The sequence below is a fragment of the Coturnix japonica genome, chromosome 5 (assembly GCF_054131305.1).
Source record: "Coturnix japonica strain WE chromosome 5, WE-NBRP24, whole genome shotgun sequence".
Classification (NCBI taxonomy): Eukaryota; Metazoa; Chordata; class Aves; order Galliformes; family Phasianidae; genus Coturnix; species Coturnix japonica.
In genome coordinates this window covers 25448857-25471830 of record NC_140667.1, presented here as the reverse complement: position 1 = coordinate 25471830, position 22974 = coordinate 25448857, and the positions used below count along the sequence as shown (strand labels likewise).

General features: G+C 41.1%; 3 protein-coding genes and 1 long non-coding RNA gene across 19 annotated transcripts in view; 2 read left to right on the top strand and 2 right to left on the bottom strand.

The window, feature by feature from the left end:
• Positions 1 to 16737, bottom strand: part of SNAP23 (synaptosome associated protein 23) — a 32127-nt gene extending 15390 nt beyond the window's left edge. For 2 of the 3 annotated variants that reach the window (XR_014946589.1, XM_085548879.1), the window contains exons 1-3: positions 16611 to 16737; positions 14505 to 14615; positions 13852 to 13893 (exon numbers count right to left, since the gene is read on the bottom strand). Coding sequence is in view for 2 of the 3 variants with exons in the window: in XM_085548879.1 (XP_085405005.1) it covers positions 13852 to 13893; positions 14505 to 14566 (104 nt within the window). In the remaining variant the exon portion in view is untranslated. The remainder of the gene's footprint in view (positions 1 to 13851; positions 13894 to 14504; positions 14616 to 16610) is intronic. The other variant, XM_085548880.1, reaches the window with a different exon arrangement.
• On the top strand, positions 24 to 15994 carry LOC107314723 (zinc finger protein 106-like). 4 transcript variants are annotated; one of them, XM_085548877.1, is made up of 11 exons: positions 24 to 151; positions 2725 to 2810; positions 3546 to 3607; positions 4458 to 4652; positions 6445 to 8511; positions 9470 to 10091; positions 10999 to 11068; positions 11738 to 11892; positions 11985 to 12045; positions 12360 to 12695; positions 15710 to 15994. In XM_085548877.1, the coding sequence occupies exons 2-11, from the start codon at positions 2757 to 2759 to the stop codon at positions 15718 to 15720; spliced, it is 3633 nt and encodes a 1210-aa protein (XP_085405003.1). In that variant the 5' UTR covers positions 24 to 151; positions 2725 to 2756; the 3' UTR covers positions 15721 to 15994. The 4 variants fall into 4 exon arrangements, 3 of the variants coding, with proteins under 3 accessions (XP_085405003.1, XP_032300792.2, XP_085405002.1); XM_032444901.2 differs by having other exon boundaries at positions 4202 to 4652; XM_085548876.1 differs by lacking the exon at positions 15710 to 15994 and having other exon boundaries at positions 12360 to 13231.
• LOC146760723 (uncharacterized) lies at positions 4075 to 11094 on the bottom strand. Its single transcript, XR_014946590.1, has 2 exons — positions 10993 to 11094; positions 4075 to 4262 (listed from the first exon to the last, which is right to left on the bottom strand). It is a non-coding gene; the product is annotated as an uncharacterized LOC146760723 (long non-coding RNA).
• A 109-nt stretch (positions 16738 to 16846) lies between the features above and the next one.
• Positions 16847 to 22974, top strand: part of ZNF106 (zinc finger protein 106) — a 33677-nt gene continuing 27549 nt past the window's right edge. For 2 of the 11 annotated variants that reach the window (XM_015864323.3, XM_015864313.3), the window contains exons 1-3: positions 16847 to 16969; positions 17452 to 17580; positions 22419 to 22504. In XM_015864323.3, the coding sequence (XP_015719809.2) occupies positions 22451 to 22504 (54 nt within the window). In that variant the 5' untranslated portion in view covers positions 16847 to 16969; positions 17452 to 17580; positions 22419 to 22450. Of the gene's footprint in view, positions 16970 to 17451; positions 17581 to 19875; positions 19947 to 21972; positions 22151 to 22418; positions 22505 to 22974 lie in introns of those variants that run through there. The other 9 variants (XM_085548874.1, XM_085548872.1, XM_085548871.1 and 6 more) reach the window with 9 other exon arrangements.

The following is a 22974-nucleotide window of genomic DNA, read 5'->3' as shown; positions in this document are numbered from 1 at the left end:
TCCCAGCATGCACCGCGGCGGCCGCCCCGCCTCCCCGTGCCCCCCGACTCTCGGTGTGGTCCGGTCGGCGCTGGCGCTGTGTCCGTTGCACCGCGGGCGGGCTCGGGGCCGGCGGGGATGGGCGGTCCGCCCCCTGCCCTGGCCGCCACGTGTGAGTACCGGGCGGGAGCTCGTGTCCCCGGCGGGGGTTGACCCGGTGGGGCCGAGGGGGCCGAGGGGCGGCGGGCCTGGGGAGCGGGAGCCGCGCGTGCCGAGCGTCCCGCGTTGCGGTGCCGTTAACGGGGCTTTGCCAGAGCGGCTCCGTGCTACAGACGGGCGGGTCCGGCTGTGTGTGCGGACATGCGGAGCTTTCCTGCACGGCTGGGCTGCGGCTCTGCGCTCGGAGTCGCTCAGTTACTGCCCGGCCTGTTGTGAAGCCAAAATTCGTCCTGGTGAGTGTGAATAGGTTCGGTGATGGATGCCCGATAACGGACAGTGAGAATGACCGTGTGTGGTTCCTGAAGCAGCTCTTCATAGGGCGATGGAAGAGGACATGGTTCGTGTTGGCTAGAAGTGGCTTTGACCACACTCCATTTCTTCAGTTGTTCTGTAAGGGTTTGGTTTCTTGTTTCTCTTTGCAAGTACGGTTTCTTTATCATTCTGTTTTTGGTAGCAGTGGCTTGATGGAATGGACCACGGCAATGCTGTGTCTTCACAGAATGAATCACAGAATCACAGAATGACCCGGGTTGGAAGGGACCTCAAGGATCATGTAGTTCCAACCCCCTGCCTGGCAGGGCCACCAAACATACACCTTTACTAGATCAGGTTGCCCAGGGCCCCGTCCAACCTGGTCTTGAACCCCGTCTCCAAGGACGGGGCATCCACAACCTCCCTGGGCAGCCTGTTCCAGGGCCTAACCACTCTCCTAGTGAAGAACTTCCCCCTAACACCCAACCTAAATTTTCCCTCTTTTAACTTAAAACCATTTCCCTGTGTCCTGCTATTGTCAGCCCTTTCGAAGAGTTTACTCCCCTCCTTCAGGTATTGAAAGGCTGCAATGAGGTCACCCCGCAACCTTCTCTTCTCCAGGCTGAACAAGCCCAACTCCCTCAGCCTGTCCTCATAGTGGAGGTGCTCCAGCCCCCTGATCATCTTCATGGCCCTCCTCTGGACCCTTTCCAAAATCTCCATATCTTTTTTGTACTGAGGGCTCCACACCTGGACACAGTACTCCAGATGGGGCCTCACAAGATCACCTCCCTGTCCCTGCTGACCACCCCTCTCCTGATGGAGCCCAGGATCCCTTTTGCTTTCCGGGCTGCCAGAGCGCACTGCTGGCTCATGTTGAGTCTTTCATCCATCAGGACCCCCAGGTCTTTCTCTGCCAAGCTGCCGATCTTCCTCCATCCCTTCTGCCTGAAGCGTAGCTCTTGAAGAGCTCTTGGTGCCACAGCTGGGTGTTGAGCCCGCGACAGCAAGGCTGAGGTTTGGTGGACTTTGCTTTCATCTCCTGGGGCTTCTCCAGATCTCTGCTGGTTGTTTGTGGCCATCTCTCACTTGCTGCTTCTTTCTGTCAAGCCTCGATTGCTATATTAAGTTTTGCTGAGCTGATAGATCCTAGCCTGAAAAGGCTTAAGCCTTCCAAAAACTTTTAACAAAGTTTGGATTAACTTGGAGAGTACCTCCCCATTAGGATTGCAGTGTTTGTTGTTGTGGGTATTCCATGGCTGATGAAGTTTGGCTTTGTAACTTGACCTTAGAAAACAAGTTCAGTCCTAACCTGAAAGCAGACTGCTACATTTGTTAAACACAAGTGTAAGTTTTTTTTTTAACCTTTTGCTTGGCTTCAGCTGAACTGTCAGTAAAAGGCAACTGCGTTTGCATCACCGTGTGTGTTCCAGCATTGACTGATTTCTGTGTGAAGTTTTTCTGAATAGATGCTCTTTTGTTGCTCTCTCATTTCAAGCAAGTAGTTGCTTTTGGTCAGACTGCGTTAGTTTGTTAGTTGAATCGCTATGACCGAATGTGTGGGAACTGCTGATCCACGGCCTGAAGCACACTGATGGAGCACCTGGGGAAAGGACGTGGTGAGCCTTGGGAGCACAGGTGAAGGCAATTCAGCTGTGTGACCAGAAGTCACACAGCTAAGTGTGACTTGCCTAAAGATTAACTTGATTGTATTCCCTTTACGCTGGATGTGTGCGTTAACTAAGTGTATGTACAAATCCAAGTAAAGGGAAATACTTCTCCAAAATCAACATTTTGGAAGTAGACAAATATGGTGTTTCTTCTTCTGTTGCATTGAATGTCAGAGCTGCTTTAACTCTGTGCAGACTGGACTCAATGTAAGTACAAGACCTGCTGAGCTGCGCTCACAGCTTCGCTCAATATCAGATTGTCACGGTGCAGTGTCCCAGAAACTGAAGGTGGATGGTGAACAATTGGGGCTTGAAATGGACTGCACAACAGCTTCAGGTTTTTGTTAATCTTATTTGAGTCGATGAGAGCACTTCTATGAGTCTTGGCAGAATAAGTGTGTATCTTGGAGGACAAGGGAAAAAAGAAAAGGAAAGCTATTTTTTATTGACTGCTTTTTAGAGGACTATTCAAAACTGCATGAGAGAGCTCTTTAAGGAGCTCAATACAGCCGTTATCATGAATGGTGAATTATTTTTACTTTCCGTACCAAAATGGATTAACGATGAAAAACATCCTGAATGTTTGTTCTTAATTTATTTGCAGATATGGGATAAGATCTAACTGGAGTAGTAAGCATGGTGCGAGAATGGAAATGCATATTGTGTCACCTTGTATACAGCTCAAAAAAGGTAAATAATTCCTACTTAGTTTACATCTAACATCAGTAGGTACTAATATTAAATGTCTATGAGAAGTCCTCCCATTTTAAAACTGCACGAACTCTGAGAACATTTTTCTTGTATCAGGAGCATATTGATCTAGATCTGTCACAAACCAAATAGTATATTTACATGTGCTTTAGAGCATCTTTCTTTATATGAGCTCTGCAATATCCTTGATTCTAACTACCAAAAAATATCGAGGATTTCAGAGTATTTTTTTATATGGCTGTGTAAAAATAATAGGGTGAAATGCTCAAAACCCATTCAGCTATAAACTGTGCTAAGACTTTTTTTTTTTCCTTTTGGATTTCTGTCTTGTTTCTATAGGAATGAGAAATCACACAGCACAGCATTAATTTTCATTAATGTTTCCAGTTTGTGCACATCTTTTCTGTCATGCAAAGCCTGCACTGAAACAGTCTGTTTTTTTAAATTGTAATATTTTTGCCCTTATACCTGATGCAAGGCAATTGTGCAAATGCCAGTGTAATAATTCACACAACTCATGAGGGCTGCAGATGTTGCTTTCCCTTTGGAGATGTGAATTCAAGGACTGGGGAGGATAACGATTAGTGTCTGTTCTTTGACGATTTCAAAATATTTCTGCTCAAAAGCAAAAAAAAAAAAAAAGGAATGTGAAATCTTTGGAATAGCTTTCTTTCGTTTTATGACCAATTCTACTTTTCTTTCTCTCTGTTGAAGGAGATGGAAGAACACATGAGGAGCATGCTTCATCACAGAGAACTTGAAAACCTGAAAGGAAGGTATGAGAACCATAGTGAATCTTGCCTCCCTGTGCAGTTATGCTCAAGAACAACTAATGTACTATTCCTCAAACAAGCTGAATTGCACAGTTTATTTGAGGGATGGTTTGTGATCAAGTTGGCAATGGCCATGTTATCCGAATACATAAAACTCAGGAGGCTCGTTAACTGTCACAAATGATGTGAAAAAATGAAAGATAAAATATAAAAACAGTGTTTCTTAGTTCTTGGCTGCTTTCTGTTTGGGTTCCTGGTAGCAGTGGAATTCTGCCTTTGATAGAATTACAAACACCATTTTTTTCCCTTTTGAAATAAACTTTATATGTCTTCAGTTACTAAATTTTCAACCTCTGTGAGAAATCTGACATCTTAGACGTAGGACTGCACCTGTGCTTGAGTGTCAGCCTTGTCCTCCGCCTCTCTGGTCCGGTTGTTTGGTTGTGGGAGCTAACCAGGGTGGATGATGGTTTCCATGGCTTTAATTATAATCCGTGCTTCTGCTAGCTCTGTAAGCCTTCCATTCTGCCTCCTTGCTCACTGTGTTCCCTCTGAATAGATTTTGAGTACAACAGTTCCTCTTCCTGTTTAACGCAGCTCTATTCTCAAGTCTTCTACCTCTTGATTGTTGGAAAAAAATCTTCTGAAAACTTACCATCTATAAACCAAGACAATGAATGAAAGAAAAAACAGAGAATTCAAGTAACTTAAACATATCGAGCAAAACCTAGTAGCCTTGAACACAAGCCATCGGCTAATGGCAAGCATATTCAGAGGAAACAAAGAATAACCAGAGATAATCCACCATGCCTGTTGGCAGAGCCAAAAGCCCACCCTCTGCCTCTCTTCCTAGGGACAGCAACCACCAGTGCCAGGTATGCAGAGTGACGCTGGTGGGCTTGTCAGCATATGCCAAGCACATCTCCAGCCAGCTACACAAAGACAATGTTGATGCCCATGATAAAGCGGAAGAGAAAGAGGAGGCAGAAGAAGAATACCTTGACAAAGAGCTTATTCAACTAATCAAACAAAGGAAGGAACAGAACCGGTGAGTTTTCCTTTCTTCTTTTAATTGTAATGTCATAGGAGTGCTTATAGCACAGTCATAATTTGTTCCTAAGGACTGGGTGCTCATGAAACGTTTGTTTAAAAAACAAACAAAAAGGTTATGTTGTAGCATTCAATTACCTAATGTGAGATCTTGTGCTTTCAAAGTACTTAGGGTGTTATATTAACATGTGATACTCGTTTTAACCGAAGGGTTTAATAAATGTGATGGTAGGGCTGTTTTTGTTTTTAGTGTGATGGGAGGATGGTTCTGCAGGGACTCAGCTTTTTCAGAACTGCTTGTGAATGTCCTTTAAAACCTTTGTATGGTCTGTTTTTTGAATGAATTGGATTGTTTAGTTAATGTCACACTAAAATCCCGTAATCCATGAATGAAGTTCCTTACTCATTTTATCTTGCTGCTTCTCGGCAGCTAAAGAGAATTCTTGTGACTCACTGTGAAATAGAAGGCTGCAGAGATTAGCAAGTGCATGTGACTTTGCAAGTGTGCATTGCTAATGCAATGTTCCAATTGGGAATTTATTTTTTCAGTGCTTTTACAGCATGACAATGGTACTAAAGGGCCATATGATTATTGAAAGAAGCTCTTGCTCACTACTGAAAAATTCAGTTAGTGCCTTAAAATGCACAAATGTCTTTATTGTTTACTTTTGAATCCATTTCAGCATACTAGAGTGCCGCTGTTCAGTGTGGTGTTCGTGTTTGCATAATAGCAGATGTAGATGGTGACAAAGTCATATTTCTTCATTCTTTGGTGAAAGTGCTGTTAGTCCAGTGCTATTAAGACAAATGGAATCTTATAAAAATCTGTCAGTTGGATATAGACTTGGGGAATGAAAAAAATTACACGGGTAAAGTTACAGCAAAACTGTTTCCATTAGATCATACTCCAGTTGAGTCAGCTCCTAGAACTAAAGGTATCATTGAGACATTGTTTATTTGATTTTCTTGCTTGTCCAGGAACTTAGAGTGAATGATTTTCTGTGATGAGGTTTTGGGAATGAAAACTTTTATTAAGACTCCTCGTTTGATAGAATAAATACTTAATATATTTGGAGTGCTGACCCTGGGAATAGCTGCCAGTGTTAAGGTAGCGTTTATCTTTAAATGTGTTCTTGACAGTCTGCGAACCACAAGTATTTATCCAAAGGGCAGTAGATAGTGCTCACACACACTTGAGTGCTGTGGACTCCTGGTTTGTTATTTAAAACCAGACAAAATAGGTTTTTGTCTCGGAAGTCTGGTTTCTCTGTATGTTCTATATCTGTGCTTTAACATAAGCATTATAAACTGAGACATGATCTCAGTTGTTTTCTCTATTAAGTAGAACAACTTCATTTCTCAGTAGTTTCTGATTTTCTTTCTATTATGTATCAATTCACTCTGGTTATGCTGTCTAGCACCGATAAAGTAGTATTCAGGGGGGAAAAAAATCTGACTGCTTATTAGTTTTTTCTTATCAAGATTCCTCACATTGCAAAGGATGTACAACAAAAATAAGCTTTCTGACAGCTCTGCTTAAACTATCCCTGAATCAGATCAGTTGTTCTTGTAGGAGCAACTTTGAAATGCAAGTTTTAAGTAAAGGTACAACACTAGAGTTGAAAGTCAACCACTGCAGAACCTTGAATGATAAAGTAGCTAAGTAAGTTGTCTCCGTTTCTTCTTAAGTAAAACATCTTCCTAGTGCAAGCTAAATGGATGGGACTTGTGTTCTGTTGGCTTTCCACGGAATGGCATCAGAATTTGTCTTCTTCTAAATTGTTTTGTAGGCAAGCTGAACCATGCTGTATAAACCAAGAAACAGAATGTGATGATAGGAGATCACAGAGGAGGCGAGAAGAGAGAGCTACATACAAAGAAAGAGAAGCTTATGATCAGTCATCGTGGCATCATCACAGTGCATCACAAAGGGACTGGAAATGGGAAAGGGATGATTATATTAACTCTAGACAGGGCCAATTTTCACACTCCCAGAGGAACGCTAATATAAGTAGGCATCCAGGTGGCCCAAGGGGACGCTCTGGGTGGCACCAAAATGTTTCAGGAAGCTCTTCAAGTTGGCATAACTATGGGAATTCTGGAATTGTTTGGCATCCAAATGGGCAAGGAGGAGGAACATCAAATTGGCATCACAGTGCCAGAGGGAGAAATTCTACTTGGCACACAGAAGGAACTGGTAATTTTTCTAGCTGGAAATGTAGAAGTTATGGAGGAAACTGGCAGTCTAGTTCTCATGGCGCAAACAGCTGGAATTTTGGAAGCTCTGGAGATACATATTTATTAGAGCCACCTAAATATAATAAGGAAAGATATACGTGGCAGTGGCAGGAGAAAGACGTGACTGATGTTCTTCCATACAGAGATCGAAACAATAGGAGTGACTCACTTGATTTTACTAGTGATAAACTTACTTCTGAGGGGGCATTGGATTTTGGTACTTCCAGGCAACCAGAAAGCAAAGCTCCAAGAAACAGTGGAAAAAGTGGGAGCCCTTCAAGAGATAAAATACATCACTGGACTCCCTACCCATCCCAAAAATCTACAGAGCAGCAATCATGGTTTGAAGATGTTTCTAAAGCTACAGAGAAAATGGATTCTATATTTTTGCCTCTTACTGAATCATCAGTAAAAGGAAAAGCTTTTGAAGCCGCTGCTAGCATCCCAAAAGTTAAAAAATGGGAAGTATCTTCCCATTCTAACGTAACACTAGATTACCCTGGTTCCAGTGATGAAAAGCCTGACAAAGATGATGGCAGAAGTAGTAGGATGCCATCACTGAAATCCCCTCTTCTAAATATCATGGACGTTAAGTTGTCTTCCCAGAAGCTGGATACAAAAAGTCTGTTCAAAAATGTCAAGTCTCTGTTATTCTCACCTAGTATCAAAGAACAGAACCATTTGAAAGCACTGAATCTGGAAGCTAACAATTTACCTTCTTTGTCGTCAGAGCAACATGATGCATCTGCTGGCGACTTACAAGGCAACAGCAAAGACACACTTAGCAGTAATCTTGGTGAGCCTGTTGATAATTTAGGTGAAGCAGAACAAAATCGCAAAGATGTTCAGTCTAACCATTCCTTACAAAATGCTCCCTTAAACTCTTGCAAGAATACAAGTGACCAGAATATGGGAGAAACGGGGAAAGCATCACCAAAGAACGAGTTCAGGCTACATTCATTAGAAGATGTGAGTGACGATGAGTTAACAGGAAGAGAGAAAGTAGAAGAAAAACCGAGTCTTTCTGTTAGTTCTTGTTTACTCTGCGACACTCCAGAAGGTCAACTTGCTGCCTCTGAAAAGGATGTTGATGAAAAGCCATCTGCTTCAAGCATTGCATCTGCGGATCTGAAAGATTCTGCATTTCAGATGGAATCCACAAATTCTCCATCAAACAGACAGGAGCACTTGGATGTGGGTTTGAAAACCTCCTCACAGGAAGGAGAAGTGAACAAAGAGCATGTCAAGTCAGGTGGTCGCTTTGAAGTGGAAGGTTTTGAAAATCATTCAGATCATGAGCTGCAGAAAGGAGGAAGTCAATCACTAGGCCTCCTTCCTGATTTAAGTAAACTTGGCCTCCCGGCCTCTCTGCAAAGAGACCTGACACGGCATATTAGTTTGAAGAGCAAAGTGGGAATACACCTTCCGGAGCCCAATCTCAATAACGCACGGCGCATTCGGAATGTCAGTGGTCATCGGAGAAGTGAAACTGAGAAAGAGTCGGGGCTTAAACCCACCCTCAGGCAGATCCTTAGTGCTTCCCGGCGAAACGTGAACTGGGATCAAGTCATCCAGCAGGTATCAAAGAAGAAACAGGAACTTGGCAAAGGTTTACCAAGGTTGGTAGCTTTTAAGTGTAACTGTGTGTGTGTGTGTTTAAGGGATTGGGTTGTTTTCACCTCATCTTAAGTGAATCTCAGAATGCTAAAAAGAAGACTTTATAATGAAGCGTTTTGATACAGCCATCTCTTAGCATGACAAGTACTTGGAATTTTTTTGACTGCTTCTGTGGCAGTCGGTCTACTAATAAGTGACAAGAGTTTGCTGCTCAGAACAGATTCTGGTCAGCTCGCAATAATTGCTTAATACCTGAATATATATGACGTGTAGGAACGCATTTGTGTTTCAGGTTCTAGTAAATGGAAGTGTGTAAAACATAATGAGAATGTGAACAGCACTGTTGCAATTGCTTCATGTACTCAGGACTACAAGAAATGCTTGCATTGTTGCAGACAGAATAATTGTTCCCTTTTCAGATGTGAATCTGTTTTTATCTGATAAGCAGTTTGTATTTGTGTTTAGAGCGACTGTAAAATATCTCATTCTTTAAGAGAATGAGATATTTTACAGTCTTAGAGGGTCATTAGACTTAGAGTCCCATTCTTAGAGGGACTGAAGGTTTTACAGACTCTTGAAAATGTGTAATCTTTGCTTGTTCCAAACTGGATTACAGGTAGTTCTGAAAATGATTAGTTTTGCTTCCGTTTGAAGTTTTGCATTATAAGCTTCATAAGACGCTGAGGTGCAAAGGTAACAGCTTTAATGTCGCTTGAGTGCCTAACAGGTCTTCTGGACATTATTCAAGCTTCTAGAGTTAGTTAATGGTTTTGTGATATACAGTAGGTACTGTTTTTCTACATGAGACATAAACTGCAGATAACCAGTTTAATGAGTTGCTCATCTTTTCAAACTGCAATATGCAGCTTGGAAAGGGGGAATCTTTTTTTTTTTTTTGTTAGATTTAAATGGTTTGTTACATGTGTTGTTTATTTATTTATTTATTTATCCTTGTTAAAGGTTTGGTATAGAAATGGTGCCTCTTATTCAAAATGATCAAGAGTCTCTAGAACTTGTTGAAGAATCTGATTTGTCTACTCTGGAAGGATTCCAGTGGGAAGGGATTTCCTTAGCAGCGCCTGGGTCAGCCAGAAAACGTAGCTTTTCTGAAAGCAGTGTCATTGCAGACAGACACCCTTCTGCTTACAGCTTTTTTAGTGAACAACCCAAAGCAAAAGAATGTGAGGAAAGGCAAGTAGTTGCAGCCAGACGCTTACATGATGTAACATCTGGATATGAGGCAAGTGTTGACATACGAGCTGACTTGAAACAGGAGACCTCTTCTCTTTCTTTGTCACCGTTTGAATCTGAAAGAACTGAGACCACTGGAAGGAAACACAGCCTACAGGCTACTTCTGAGCTCACTGGCTTCATAAAAGCAGAGCAAGACAGTCCAGATAAGAGAGCACCTCTTCTTGAAAAACCGAATGTGTTAGAAGTATCAGAAGAAAATCCTCTGGCTTCAAGTGATGTACTTCTTGCAGTGTCTAACAACATAGATGCAGCTACAGACAGCAGCTACACTTCTGGTACTGAGCAAAATGACAGCCAAGGAATTGGCAAGAAACGAAGAGCAACGGGAGTAAGTGTACAATATTGTGAAGTTTTGGTGTGCTAAAAACATTATTTTCCAGTCAGTGGTTACAACCAGTTTAGAATGGTCTCTGTACGGATGACTTTCTCTATGTTTTATTGCCTCGTACTTTAATAGGTTTATTTTGCTTATTTGACTTAATTATATTTTAAAATATTTTCCGTTTCTGCTTTTATAGTGGAAGATTTTAGGTTAGACCTCTTTTTATTATTAGGGAATACAAATGCTCTTCAGTTTTGATTTAGTGGCACACATACTATGCTAGTAAATAAACTGTTAAAATGTTCCCATGAAAGTAGTGTTGCAGTGAGGATCTTGGTGTTCTAAAACTGAAATGAAAACTAAACTGTATTGGACATCTAATTTTGTAGACGTTTCAGGTTTTATGGTCAAACAAGGAAAGACAATCCTCTTTACAAAACCAAATGCCTAAAATAAGGTAGAAGAAGATTGAAGATGGTATCCTGTCTCTAAGCCAGAAATTTATCTATCTGAATTTGTTTAATTGCCTTGTGTTAGTCATAACACAAAGTAAAAAAGAAGCTTCTGATCAAATTAATCAGAATGGATTTGTTAAGTGTAGGAAGAGAGAGTTATAATTCCTCACTAATTTCATCCTTCACATTGCCAACTAAATCTATGAAGTAGAAAAGCTGAACCAAGTGTGGCTTTGAGCATCTAAGCATGTCTATTTAATAATATCTAATGTCTGATATCTAATTCTCACTTTTAAAAAGAGAGAGAAGAGCAAGTTACATAAGAATGTGCAAAATTATACATATTCTTTTCTGTGGTTAGGAAAGTGATGCTTCCTGAGATAATGGTGGATGTTTGCCTTGTTGATTTAGGTGAAATTGCTATTGCATCTTTTGTTAATAAAGGATCTTACTTGTAGGAAGGATCCTCTCCTGAAATCCCCAGTCTGGAAAGAAAGAATAAAAGAAGAAAAATCAAAGGTAAAAAAGGTGAGTGACTATTATGTATGTTTGTGTTTGTCTATAATAGAGATTGTAAATACCTAGTAGTACCGTGACTTGGCTGTAGTGGCTTAGTGTTATGTTGGTGTGCTCAGGGTCATAGGGATGGACTCTTGTCAGGTCTGTAAGTCCTATAAAATTAAAGCTATAGCAATTGGATACATTTGGGTCTCTTTCCGTTCTTGTTTGGAATCTTGGCTTCCAGGTGACTAGTGAAATTCAGTGCGTGGAAGGATTTTATTTTTTTTTTCATGTCATTTTGTTCTAGCGCCATATTATTGTAGTAAATCTATTGGAAGAAATTAACTTGGAAAAAGCTGATGAGTACACAAATTGAAACTCGATTGACTTGGAAGATCTTTGTGAAACTGGGTCACTTTCTTTTCAGTGCTGGTAAAGCTATGATTTTTATTTTTTAAAGCTACTGCAGTCAAAGTTGACATCATTTAAAGAGGAAATTATTAACTTTGTTCTTCTGTGCAATATGCGATTGTTCCTGTGTGTAGATGCTCTATTTCAGTCTCTTGTACAGCTACTAATGCTTTACGTGTGTTTATACGTTAGGAAGTGATAATATTTATTGAGGTATCACTTGTCATGTATTTTAATGTGTTGGCAAGTACCGTTATATGCTAACCTATGTGGACTTCTTTCCAGAACGTTCTCAAGTAGACCAGTTGTTGGCTGTTTCACTGAGAGAAGAAGAATTGAGCAAGTCCTTGCATAATGTGGACAATAATCTCTTGCAAGCTAGAGCCGCCCTGCAGGCTGCATATGTTGAGATTCAGCGGCTCCTGGTGTTAAAGCAACAGGTAACAGTAGGCTTTTGAGACTGACAGGACTAGAAGTTGGCAATCTGAGAAACTACCAATAGTAGAAGTGATTAAAAACTCCTGTTTTGCAGATAACCATGGAAATGAGTGCTCTGAGAAGCCAAAGAATCCAGGTCTTGCAAGGGCTACAAGGTAGGAGATGCTGTGAAACAATAGTGGTGAAATACTGACTCATTCTTTTAACTCAGTGTCTTGTAAAAATTGCACTCATAAAAAGTGGAACTAAATTTTAGGCTTTGCGCAGTGAAGTCTTTATTGTTCAGATGTGATACACTGGCTTTGGTAGCACTGCATCAACTGGCTTTCTTGCAAATTTTTCTCTTCCTTCCCTATCTGCCAGAAATGAACTTTTGACACCACTGACTTTTCTTGCAAGAATCTGTAAAAGTATGCACATATTTCTGTTCATTTGTTGCTTTGTTTTTTCTCTCCTCTTTTATCATTAGAGTCGTATGGACCTTCAGAACTGTCAGAGCAACTCCCAGTTAGTGTCTCAACTGAGAGAAGAAACAGCAAATCTCTGGTGTCAGCTGATTTACTTCCTACAGGCTCTTTCTTGCCCCTTTTGGACACTTTGTCTCCTGTACCTTCACTGGGACCTTCTGTTCACGTAAACACATTAACACCATTCCATTCTGGCATCACGTTCACCACTCCTCCAGATTCCTCAGTACAAATTAAACGAGAACCTGTGTCTCCAGAAGCCTCAGAAGAAAATGTGAATACTGTACTCCAGAGCTCTCTTTGTGCTTCACGAACAGAAGTGGTAGCACAGAAAGAAGGTATGTGTGGCTCTTCTTTGTTTTAAGAGATAGCTTGATGAAAATGCAAGATGTTCTTTTTTTCTGTGGACCAAGCAAGTTGGGTATCAAACCTGCAGGCTGTTGTGCAGGGGTGAACTCCCATTGAGCCGCTGAGGCACTTTAGGCTGGTTTTGATTAATAATGGTCTTCTGCAGTAATGATGACTGCAATTAAAGGAACACACAACAATGGGTAGCAGCATCTAAAGCCAGCACTGTAGGATACACCAGAGGTTTTTTCTATGAAGTTCTAAACAATACCCACATTTTACTGTAAATTTGCAGCTCAGAACTGTCGTAAGCATTATTTTTAATTTATCTCATCTTCTGTGCTAGAAATCTTATCACTAGTTTCACCACTCAGTTTCTGTATTCCTATTTGTCCACTGCATGCACAAGTAGTAGCAAAGCAATCTCAACTGAATCACATAAGCTTTGTTATCTCTAACAGAGATGAATCTGCCGGGGATCTGCTCTATATTTTGAGAAATAATAAAAAGTAAGCTTTGTACAGTTTTTTGTTTTGCTTTTTACAATGGGATATACAAATCATAAAAGCATAGAGGAACTCACTGATGCATCATCTAGATAAATCCAAAATACAGATTTTATTTGATTCAAATAATGTACAAGGGTGTTAAGAGTTTCATTATCATACTTAACTTCTTCTAAAATTATAACTAGGGAACAGACAGTAAACTATAAACGGAAGTACTTTTGTATAGGAAGAAGGAGAAGCAGCCCTGCCCTCTGCTACCCTACCCCACCCTACTAAGCCCTGCCCTCCCTCTTGGAAACAGGACAAAATGAGAGGAACAAAAAAACATCAATTGTTTTGAGAGCCAAGCGATGAAGCAGCCAAAGCCATCTGTCACAGATGAGTGTTTATAACTGACCTGAAACATCTGGAGATTTTACCATTTTGCTTAGAAGAAAAGTCAGAAAGACAATATTGATTTTATTACTTAAGCCTAATAATTTCCACATTACATAAAGTCTTCACAACACAAATGTCTCAAAAAAAAAAAAATTGGGAAAAAAACAAACACTGAAGATCACTCTGTGAGAGTTAAAATGATGCTGTGCTTATTCTTCAAATTTATACATCCCTAAAGAATTCAAAAGCTTTTTCTTACCTCAATGGCCAAGCCAAGAATTCTCCTTGTGCTTTCCAAAGACTAGGAAGAAAAGAATGCTGTGATTGTACTGACAGCATATATCAGTCCTCGAAAAAGTTATTTACCAGTTCATTGCAATAAAGCAACTAGTTCACATACTGGCAGGACGACAAACCCTTCCAGTATTTAGCTATAACACAGGCATAGCATACTAGGATATATTATTTCTTTAAAATACTCCCCCCAGTGACTATTAAACTCCTGCTTTTCCAGAATTCACTAGTACTTCATTTGTCCCGAGTGAAAGTTGCAAGTAAAAATACATTTACCTTTCCTTTATGAAACTCATTCGAAAGGAATTAGATGCGTGAAATAGTGACATGATTAGGAAAGGCATTCAACCTGACCTTTCTCAGTCATCAGGACTGGGTGGTGAGCACTCAGTCAAGTAGGTGGCTTTACAATTGAGAAGTTTAAAATTCCTTGTTACTTTCAGGAATAGCCTCAGCTCCAGTACTTACCAGTAGAGTGACTTGGAACATTCTGCTATACTCCTGCAGAACCATCACTGTAGACTGCCTTTAAAGGATACTATAATCTTGACAGATTAAATTTAAAGGATACTATAATCTTAACTGCTCTAACCCCACACAGCTTCTTAAAATACTTACCTCATGGTAAGGTTGGCCTGGTTGGCCCTCAGCTGAATTTCCTCAGGTGATAGTTCAGCCATGATGAGGAGCTCTCACTTGTAAGTACTCAGGTTAAAGAGAATCTTCACACTGTAATAAGATAAACCAATTAAATATTAGAACCCTTTCAAGTATTCATACTGTGCAAGTCAAAACATCATTTTGCAAAGCACAACACATATGCAGAAGGCACTAAGAATTGCTCTGCTGATATGCCTGTGCTTCTCTTCTGATGCTCCTGTTAGGATACCTGGAGCATTTTGCCTGTTGTGATGAAACAAAACAGTCTTCAATGATAGTTCACATTTCCAATTTACACTTGCTATGGTAACTGACCTGTGGGTGGAAGCCAAAACCACTCATTACACTTTGAGGTAAATGTTCTGACTATCTTTTAGCTGTACCTTTTATCTGTGCTACTTTCCAGTCGTTTCTCATCAGTTTTTGAGTTCTTACATCACTGAGAATAGCACCTTTGGTTTCCCTAGACTTTACAGCAAGCTTATCTCACTTCTCAGCCATTGCCATGTGAGCTACGGTAAAGAAGATAGCATCACTCTTCTAAGAAAGTATATTCTGTACAACAGTTTGATTACAGCTTCTGTTTCAAGCTGAATAACCAAACCTATTGCATTAAAGGACTCAAAAGCTATAATTATATTTATTTGAGTTGGTCAGTTGTGCTTTTTACAGACAAGCATACAACCTGCACAGTGCTCTGTAAAGTGAACCAGTGCCACAGTAATAAAAAGAGGTTAGTTAGTTTCCAAAGATGAAAAAAATACTCTCTGTAGCTGTACATGTAATTGGAACTAAGCAGACAGATGTCCCAAGACACTCCTGAAGTTACAGCACTTCAGGTGAGGTGATTTTTACTGCAAGAGACCAGCTATTCTGATTGAATACAACTGATGTTAATAAGGAGTACTCAAGTCTTCACCATACAAGGTCACTTAATTATTTTATTTAACAAAAAGAAAAACATTCTGCTATTTTTGTTTGTTACAATGGCTGAGAGAAATCTCAAAGAATCAAGGCATGTCTCACAGGGATCTATACCTCCATTTGCCTAAAAGCAAAGTAGAATTCAGTTTTAAAAGTAGGTAGCTGGCCATATTTACTTTGTTGTCAAGAAGTGCTTTGTAATATTTACTCAGTTTTTGTGTGTTTTCTTTTTTCAACAGGATCAGTTTAACACATTCCTGTGGAACACCGCTTTTAGCCCACCAGTCATATAGGAAAACCTGGCACCCACCAACACTGTACAATTAAATTTGAGACAAAAAGCTAATTTTCTTGAAGTAACGGGCCTTGAACCTTCTCTACAAAGCTGGAAGATAACAGCTAAACTATCACTTAAAATCACTCCCATATACAACGTCTTCAGGTTGGAGAAGGCTGAGAAAGATGGTAAAGGAGATTATATAGAACAGTTCAAAATCTCCAATAAAATATTTTTTGTAAAGGAAGCAGTAATTTGTCAGTCTTTTACATTACAAGCCTTTTTCACAGGCTTATAAATAATACATGTCTAAGGCAACAAAAGCTATACAGGCTATTTACACAGTATTTGAACTTGCTTTTCTTTAGTACCAGCTGTAAAGAAAGCAAAAGGCTTATTGGCTCCATGGGGAGAAAGTACTTCCATGTAAAACAAGTCACAGTATATGAATATGCCATGCTTTCTGAAGCACTCCAAAGCCTTAAGAACTTCCTGTCCTGCAGATCTCTGAATTTAAACCAATTGCAGGTGATCAGAAGGCCTATAAAAATGCTTGTTGAGATGCAATTACAGTCTGCACCCAGAAATAAAAGTTGTGTTATAGTAGCATTCAGCATAAGACTGCATTTTAAAAACAACAAGCTAATTAATGATTTCTCCCATTCCTCCAAAATAACATCTTGAAATAAATGAAAACTTTAATACAAATATTACCATACTACTAATGTTCAACGAGCTGTAATATAAAGAACCCTATGAACAAAGCATAGAAATCATTAAGGCTGGAAAAGATTAGATTACTAAGATTACCCAGCCCAACCCCATCGTGCCCTCTAAGCCACGTCCCTCAGTGCTACATCTACCATTTATCTTCTCCGAAGACCTCCAGGTTCAGTAACGCCACCTTATCCTTATGCAGCCCTGTGCCTGTGCCCCACCGTTCCTTCTGACGGGAAACACTTCCCAATACGCAGCTCACTTCCGCAGTACACCCAACATGGCGGCGCACCGTCAGTTTGCGCACGCGTCAAGATGGCGCCGCTTTCCTCCACTCAGCGCCGGGACTGTATTTCCCAGCATGCACCGCGGCGGCCGCCCCGCCTCCCCGTGCCCCCCGACTCTCGGTGTGGTCCGGTCGGCGCTGGCGCTGTGTCCGTTGCACCGCGGGCGGGCTCGGGGCCGGCGGGGATGGGCGGTCCGCCCCCTGCCCTGGCCGCCACGTGTGAGTACCGGGCGGGAGCTCGTGTCCCCGGCGGGGGTTGACCCGGTGGGGCCGAGGGGGCCGAGGGGCGGCGGGCCTGGGGAGCGGGAGCCGCGCGTGCCGAGCGTCCCGCGTTGCGGTGCCGTTAACGGGGCTTTGCCAGAGCGGCTCCGTGCTACAGACGGGCGGGTCCGGCTGTGTGTGCGGACATGCGGAGCTTTCCTGCACGGCTGGGCTGCGGCTCTGCGCTCGGAGTCGCTCAGTTACTGCCCGGCCTGTTGTGAAGCCAAAATTCTTCCTGGTGAGTGTGAATAGGTTCGGTGATGGATGCCCGATAACGGACAGTGAGAATGACCGTGTGTGGTTCCGGAAGCAGCTCTTCATAGGGCGATGGAGGAGGACATGGTTCGTGTTGGCTAGAAGTGGCTTTGACCACACTCCATTTCTTCAGTTGTTCTGTATTCTTTGCGAATACGGTTTCTTTATCATTCTGTTTTTGGTAGCAGTGGCTTGATGGAATGGACCACGGCGATGCTGTATCTTCCTCCATCCCTTCTGCCTGAAGCGCAGCTCTGAAGAGGCTTGGTGCCACAGCTGGGTATTGAGAAGTCGCCTGCGACAGCAAGGCTGAGGTTTGGTGGACTTTGCTTTCATCTCCTGGGGCTTCTCCAGATCTCTGCTGGTTGTTCGTGGCCATCTCTCACTTGCTGCTTCTTTCAGTCAAGCCTCGATTGCTTTATTAAGTTTTGCTGAGCTGATAGATCCTAGCCTGAAAAGGCTTAAGCCTTCCAAAAACTTTGTTAAGGAGAGTACCTCCCCATTAGGATTGCAGCATTTGTTATGGGTATTCCATGGCTGATGAAGTTTGGCTTTGTAACTTGACCTTAGAAAACAAGTTCAGTCCTAACCTGAAAGTAGACTGCTACATTTGTTAAACACAAGTGTAAGTTTTTTTTTTAACCTTTTGCTTGGCTTCAGCAGAACTGTCAGTAAAAGGCAACTGCGTTTGCATCACCGTGTGTGTTCCAGCATTGACTGATTTCTGTGTGAAGTTTTTTTGAATAGATGCTCTGTTGTTCCTCTCTCATTTCAAGTGAATAGTTGCTTTTGGTCAGACTGTGTTAGTTTGTTAGTTGAATCGCTATGACCTAATGCATGGGAACTGCTGATCCACGGCCTGAAGCACACTGATGGAGCACCTGGGGAAAGGACGTGGTGAGCCTTGGGAGCACAGGTGAAGGCAATTCAGCTGTGTGACCAGAAGCGGTGGAGCCTGGCTGCACCTCTCTTAGACCTCACTGAAGGGCTGACCTCACTGGGGAAGGATTTCTTTCTGGAGATCCCTCCTTGGCGGAGCTCTGATATCTGTACAGTACAAAGAATAACCACAATTACTATAATATGAATACCTATCTAGATTCGCTACGGGAGTACTCAGATGCCTAGATAAAATGAATGCATTTTTTTCCCTATTGATTTTTCCACTTCATCTTTTAAAGTTTGTAAGATATCTTGAGTCAAATTTAGATTGATAAAATTATTGTTAACATCTGACAGTTGTCTTTTGTGTACTGGGCCACCAGATGGTGTCCTAAGTTTTGAGATGTTACATGATTCATGCTGATGATTTGAAAACAAGAGAATGTAATAAGTTACAAAAACACTTATTATGTAATACATATTTTTTTTTAAAAAAGCATTTCTGTTTTGCTGGGTAATGGATTTTTCTCATCCAGTCTTAGACTGTTTTCTGTTTTGGTTCCGAATTAATGGAGCTGCAATTATTCTGCACTGGGATGGAATGCCCGTGTTACACAGGTGCGATAATTCAGATAGCAGCCTGTTTTTTCTGTTGTCTGATTATTGATTCTTACAAGCCTAATCTTTAGGATCCTTGACTTGAATTTGCTTGGCACCAAAGCTCTACCTTCTATCGAGTGACCCAAATACCGTGGTTTGAGTATCTCAAATCACTTTCCCATGATTCTAAATACTTTGTGGTGGGTGTATTAATAGAAAAAGCCCAGTGACTAAATACTTTCCAGTGTGCTCTCCACTGGACAGATCTTTTTCACGTTGTCTAAGTACGTAGTACATGGACTTTGTAGGGAGTTACACAGTGTGTGTCTGAAATGACAGCATACAACAGTGATGCTTAACAGCTTTCCATTTATATTAGTGCATATCACTGTATCTGCCGGTGTATAAAAAGCTCATGATGGGTAAGATAGTGGTGAGGTGTTATTATCTCAGTCTACAGCAAGGAAAGCTTGGTTTGGTTATTAAGGAACTGTTAGCATTTCTTATAGGAAATCAGAAAGACAGTTTGATTCTGACTTAAGGTGTGTGTATTATTCTGGTCTGTGACCTATTTGTAGCCTTGCTTGAAATAAAAACTAGTCTTTAATGAAGGCTCTTGTTCCTGCCAGGTGTTCCTGTGCATGTGCTGGTCTGTTTGTGTAAGGTGTGTGTCTACAGTCTCCTTATCTTCAGTGTACCTTCCCCATGTATTATAAAAATCCAGTGTTACTCATGGGACAGCATACAAATGGTTCCTGGAGATGTCTTTTAGGGTAGTTAGCAAAGGTAGCTTCATTGCCTTGAGCAGGAACTTAGCAGACTTTGATCCATGCAGTAACTTGCATCTCCTTCTGGCTCAGTGGTGGAATAGTTCATTGTTTGGCCTAACCTAACAGTGGTTATTTAGGTGCCTTCCATGGCCTGAGATGCACTTCCCTTCCTCTCTCTCCTGGGTCCAGAGGCTTCCTCCAGGGCAGAAGCATCTCCTGCCCACCTCTTCCTCCTATTAACCGACAAAAGGTTACATGAAAGGGCTTTGTGGTGAGCTGCATCTTTCTGTCCTGTCACTCCTGTCCTTTACCTGTGTCTGTGGCAGCTCTCATGTTCTTCTCATGTTGCTCAACCAGGTTTGTGCAACCGGTTGCTGTGGGAGAGGTGTCTCTGAGGCAGTAGGCCAACGTCCCTCTGATGGGCTGAGGTATGTTTTGCTGCAGAGTGCTCTAATGTGCTGAACATTAGAACTAGGCTTTGATTTTTGTCATGTGCAGAGTATCCACTGCTTTATACGGGGTGTTGAGAGGCTGTTAGATGGGCCCTAGCGCTCCTGCTGAGTTCTGGGCAGCTGGCATGCTGGTCTGCCCGCCCTGCTCTATGGCTCATGGCTTTATTTAGTCACTGCTCAACCACTGATCTGCAGTGGATTTAGCCTTGACATACATTTTTAATATATGTTATCCGGTGAGGACGAATAACTGTAGACAAATGGATGCTGTAGCAGGAAGTAGCCTAATGCCCTCTTTTCTTTGTAGGCTATTTATACTTGCGAGAAGCATTCTCCACAAGCCCTGACAGACGTGCTGAAGTTAATTAAATCTGGATGCTGTTTCTAGGGTCTGGGCAGGTGCAGACTCTGGGCAAATTCCATTTACTTTACTGTAGTAAAATGTATCCCTTTCCTTTAAAAAAAAAACAACAACAACAAAATCCCCTACTGATTGATAATATTCCCTGGAAATAGGAAGTTAGCATAACACCTCATTTGCCTTAAAGGCTTTACATTCTGCTGTTGACATACGCTTCTTTTACATGATAGCGTAAAACCTTATCTTTACTAGCTGTTTTATTATGTTCATTTTTATGCTAGCTCATTTTCCTCTTAGTGACCCATGAGTGGTAATTCCTCTCTCTGTATGCAGGTATTATGATTGAGCAGATTGGTTGGTGTAAGATGAGGGCAAATGCCATTGCTGAGTACATGGCTCAAGCACTGTCTGGTTCTTGTTAGTGTTAGATAGTAAAGGAGAGGAAAGCTTGGTATTCATAATGTTGGGTTGTTATTTAAGTAATTGATGTGAGTTTTTACAGAGAAATTAAAGTTCTTCACTGAAGTGAGCCTTTAGTTTTCTAGCAGAATTTGTGCGAAAGACAAGCATGAAGGGAAGTGGTTCATCTCCATGCATGTGCTAAGTCAAATAGTGATCTGAAAATAGAATGCGGATTTGTGCTCTAGTGGCCACTGTATTTTATGACATCTACAAAATCAAACTAATTCTGAGTCCTTGCTTCCAAGAGCTTCACTCTGTGGAGGGGAAAGCTTCACTTTTCATGGCGACGTCCAATAGCATTTTAATTCTATTTGTATTTTTAGTACTCTATCATAAGAATTTCCCTGTTGATTGGGCAGTTAGCCTAAAACTCTTCCTGTAATCGTGTATAGTTACTATACATTTTAATTAGTCAAAACAGGTGTTATGTTAGGTCTCCTTGTGATAGATAGCTTTTTGATGTTGTGTGCAAACTGGTGTCAGCAAGTGACCATGATTCAGTGACCTGTTTGTCCTGGTTTAGGTGTCGTGGTGCTATTTTTCTCTTGTGCAGAATGAATTCCATGGGTACTTGAGTAATCTTAAGCAAGATTCTAAGCGTGTGTGACTAAATCATGATGAAGTGTTAGTGAAGAATACCGGGGAAGTAGGTAGCTTCCTTTTGCATGAAAAAAAAAAAAAAAAAGCAAAAGGAAGCTATCTGAAATTGGAACAAGAATCAGCATCCTTTGCTTTCCAGGAGTACGTTCATGCGTTACATGCTTGCTCTATGTGGCCTGGTCTGATGGAAAGTTCTGAATGATCTTGTACTGTTATGGATGCTTTGTGAAAATAAATAGCTGTTAATAATGATTTCAGCACATCAGATGCCAATGTGGTAAAACCAGAGAATGTGTATTTAGATAACACTGAGATTTCATGAATGGCAACCTGCAACGGCTGGATAAGTAATATAAGGTGATTGAATCTGCTGTTGTGTTTTAAACAGGTTTGTTTTGATATGGTAATGAATTTATTTAGAGAGGAAACTGCTTTGTTTGCCTAAAGATTAACTTGATTGCATTCCCTTTATGCTGGATGTGTGCCTTAACTAAGTGTATGTACAAATCCAGGGGAAGGGAAATACTTCTCCAAAATCAACATTTTGGAAGTAGACAGATATGGTGTTTCTTCTTCTGTTGCATTGAATGTCAGAGCTGCTTTAACTCTGTGCAGACTGGACTCAATGTAAGTACAAGACCTGCTGAGCTGCGCTCACAGCTTCGCTAAGTACCAGATTGTCATGGTGCAGCGTCCCAGAAACTGAAGGTGGATGGTGAACAATTGGGGCTTGAAATGGACTGCACAACAGCTTCAGGTTTTTGTTAATCTTATTTGAGTCGATGAGAGCACTTCTATGAGTCTTGGCAGAATAAGTGCTGTATCTTGGAGGACAAGGGAAAAAAGAAAGGGAAAGCTATTTTTTATTGACTGCTTTTTAGAGGACTATTCAAAACTGCATGAGAGAGCTCTTTAAGGAGCTCAATACAGCCGTTATCATGAATGGTAAATTATTTTTACTTTCCGTACCAAAATGGATTAATGATGAAAAACATCCTGAATGTTTGTTCTTAATTTATTTGCAGGTATGGGATAAGATTTAACTGGAGTAGTAAGCATGGTGCGAGAATGGAAATGCATATTGTGTCACCTTGTATACAGCTCAAAAAAGGTAAATAATTCCTACTTAGTTTACACCTAACATCAGTAGGTACTAATATTAAATATCTATGAGAAGTACTCCCATTTTAAAACTGCACGAACTCTGAGAACATTTTTCTTGTATCAGGAGCATATTGATCTAGATCTGTCACAAACCAAATAGTATATTTACATGTGTTTTAGAGCATCTTTCTTTATATGAGCTCTGCAATATCCTTGATTCTAACTACCAAAAAATATCGAGGATTTCAGAGTATTTTTTGATATGGCTGTGTAAAAATAATAGGGTGAAATGCTCAAAACCCATTCAGCTATAAACTGTGCTAAGACTTTTTTTTTTCCCTTTTGGATTTCTGTCTTGTTTCTATAGGAATGTGAAATCACACAGCACAGCATTAATTTTCATTAATGTTTCCAGTTGGTGCACATCTTTTTTGTCATGCAAAGCCTGCACTGAAAGAGTTTGTTTTTTTAAATTGT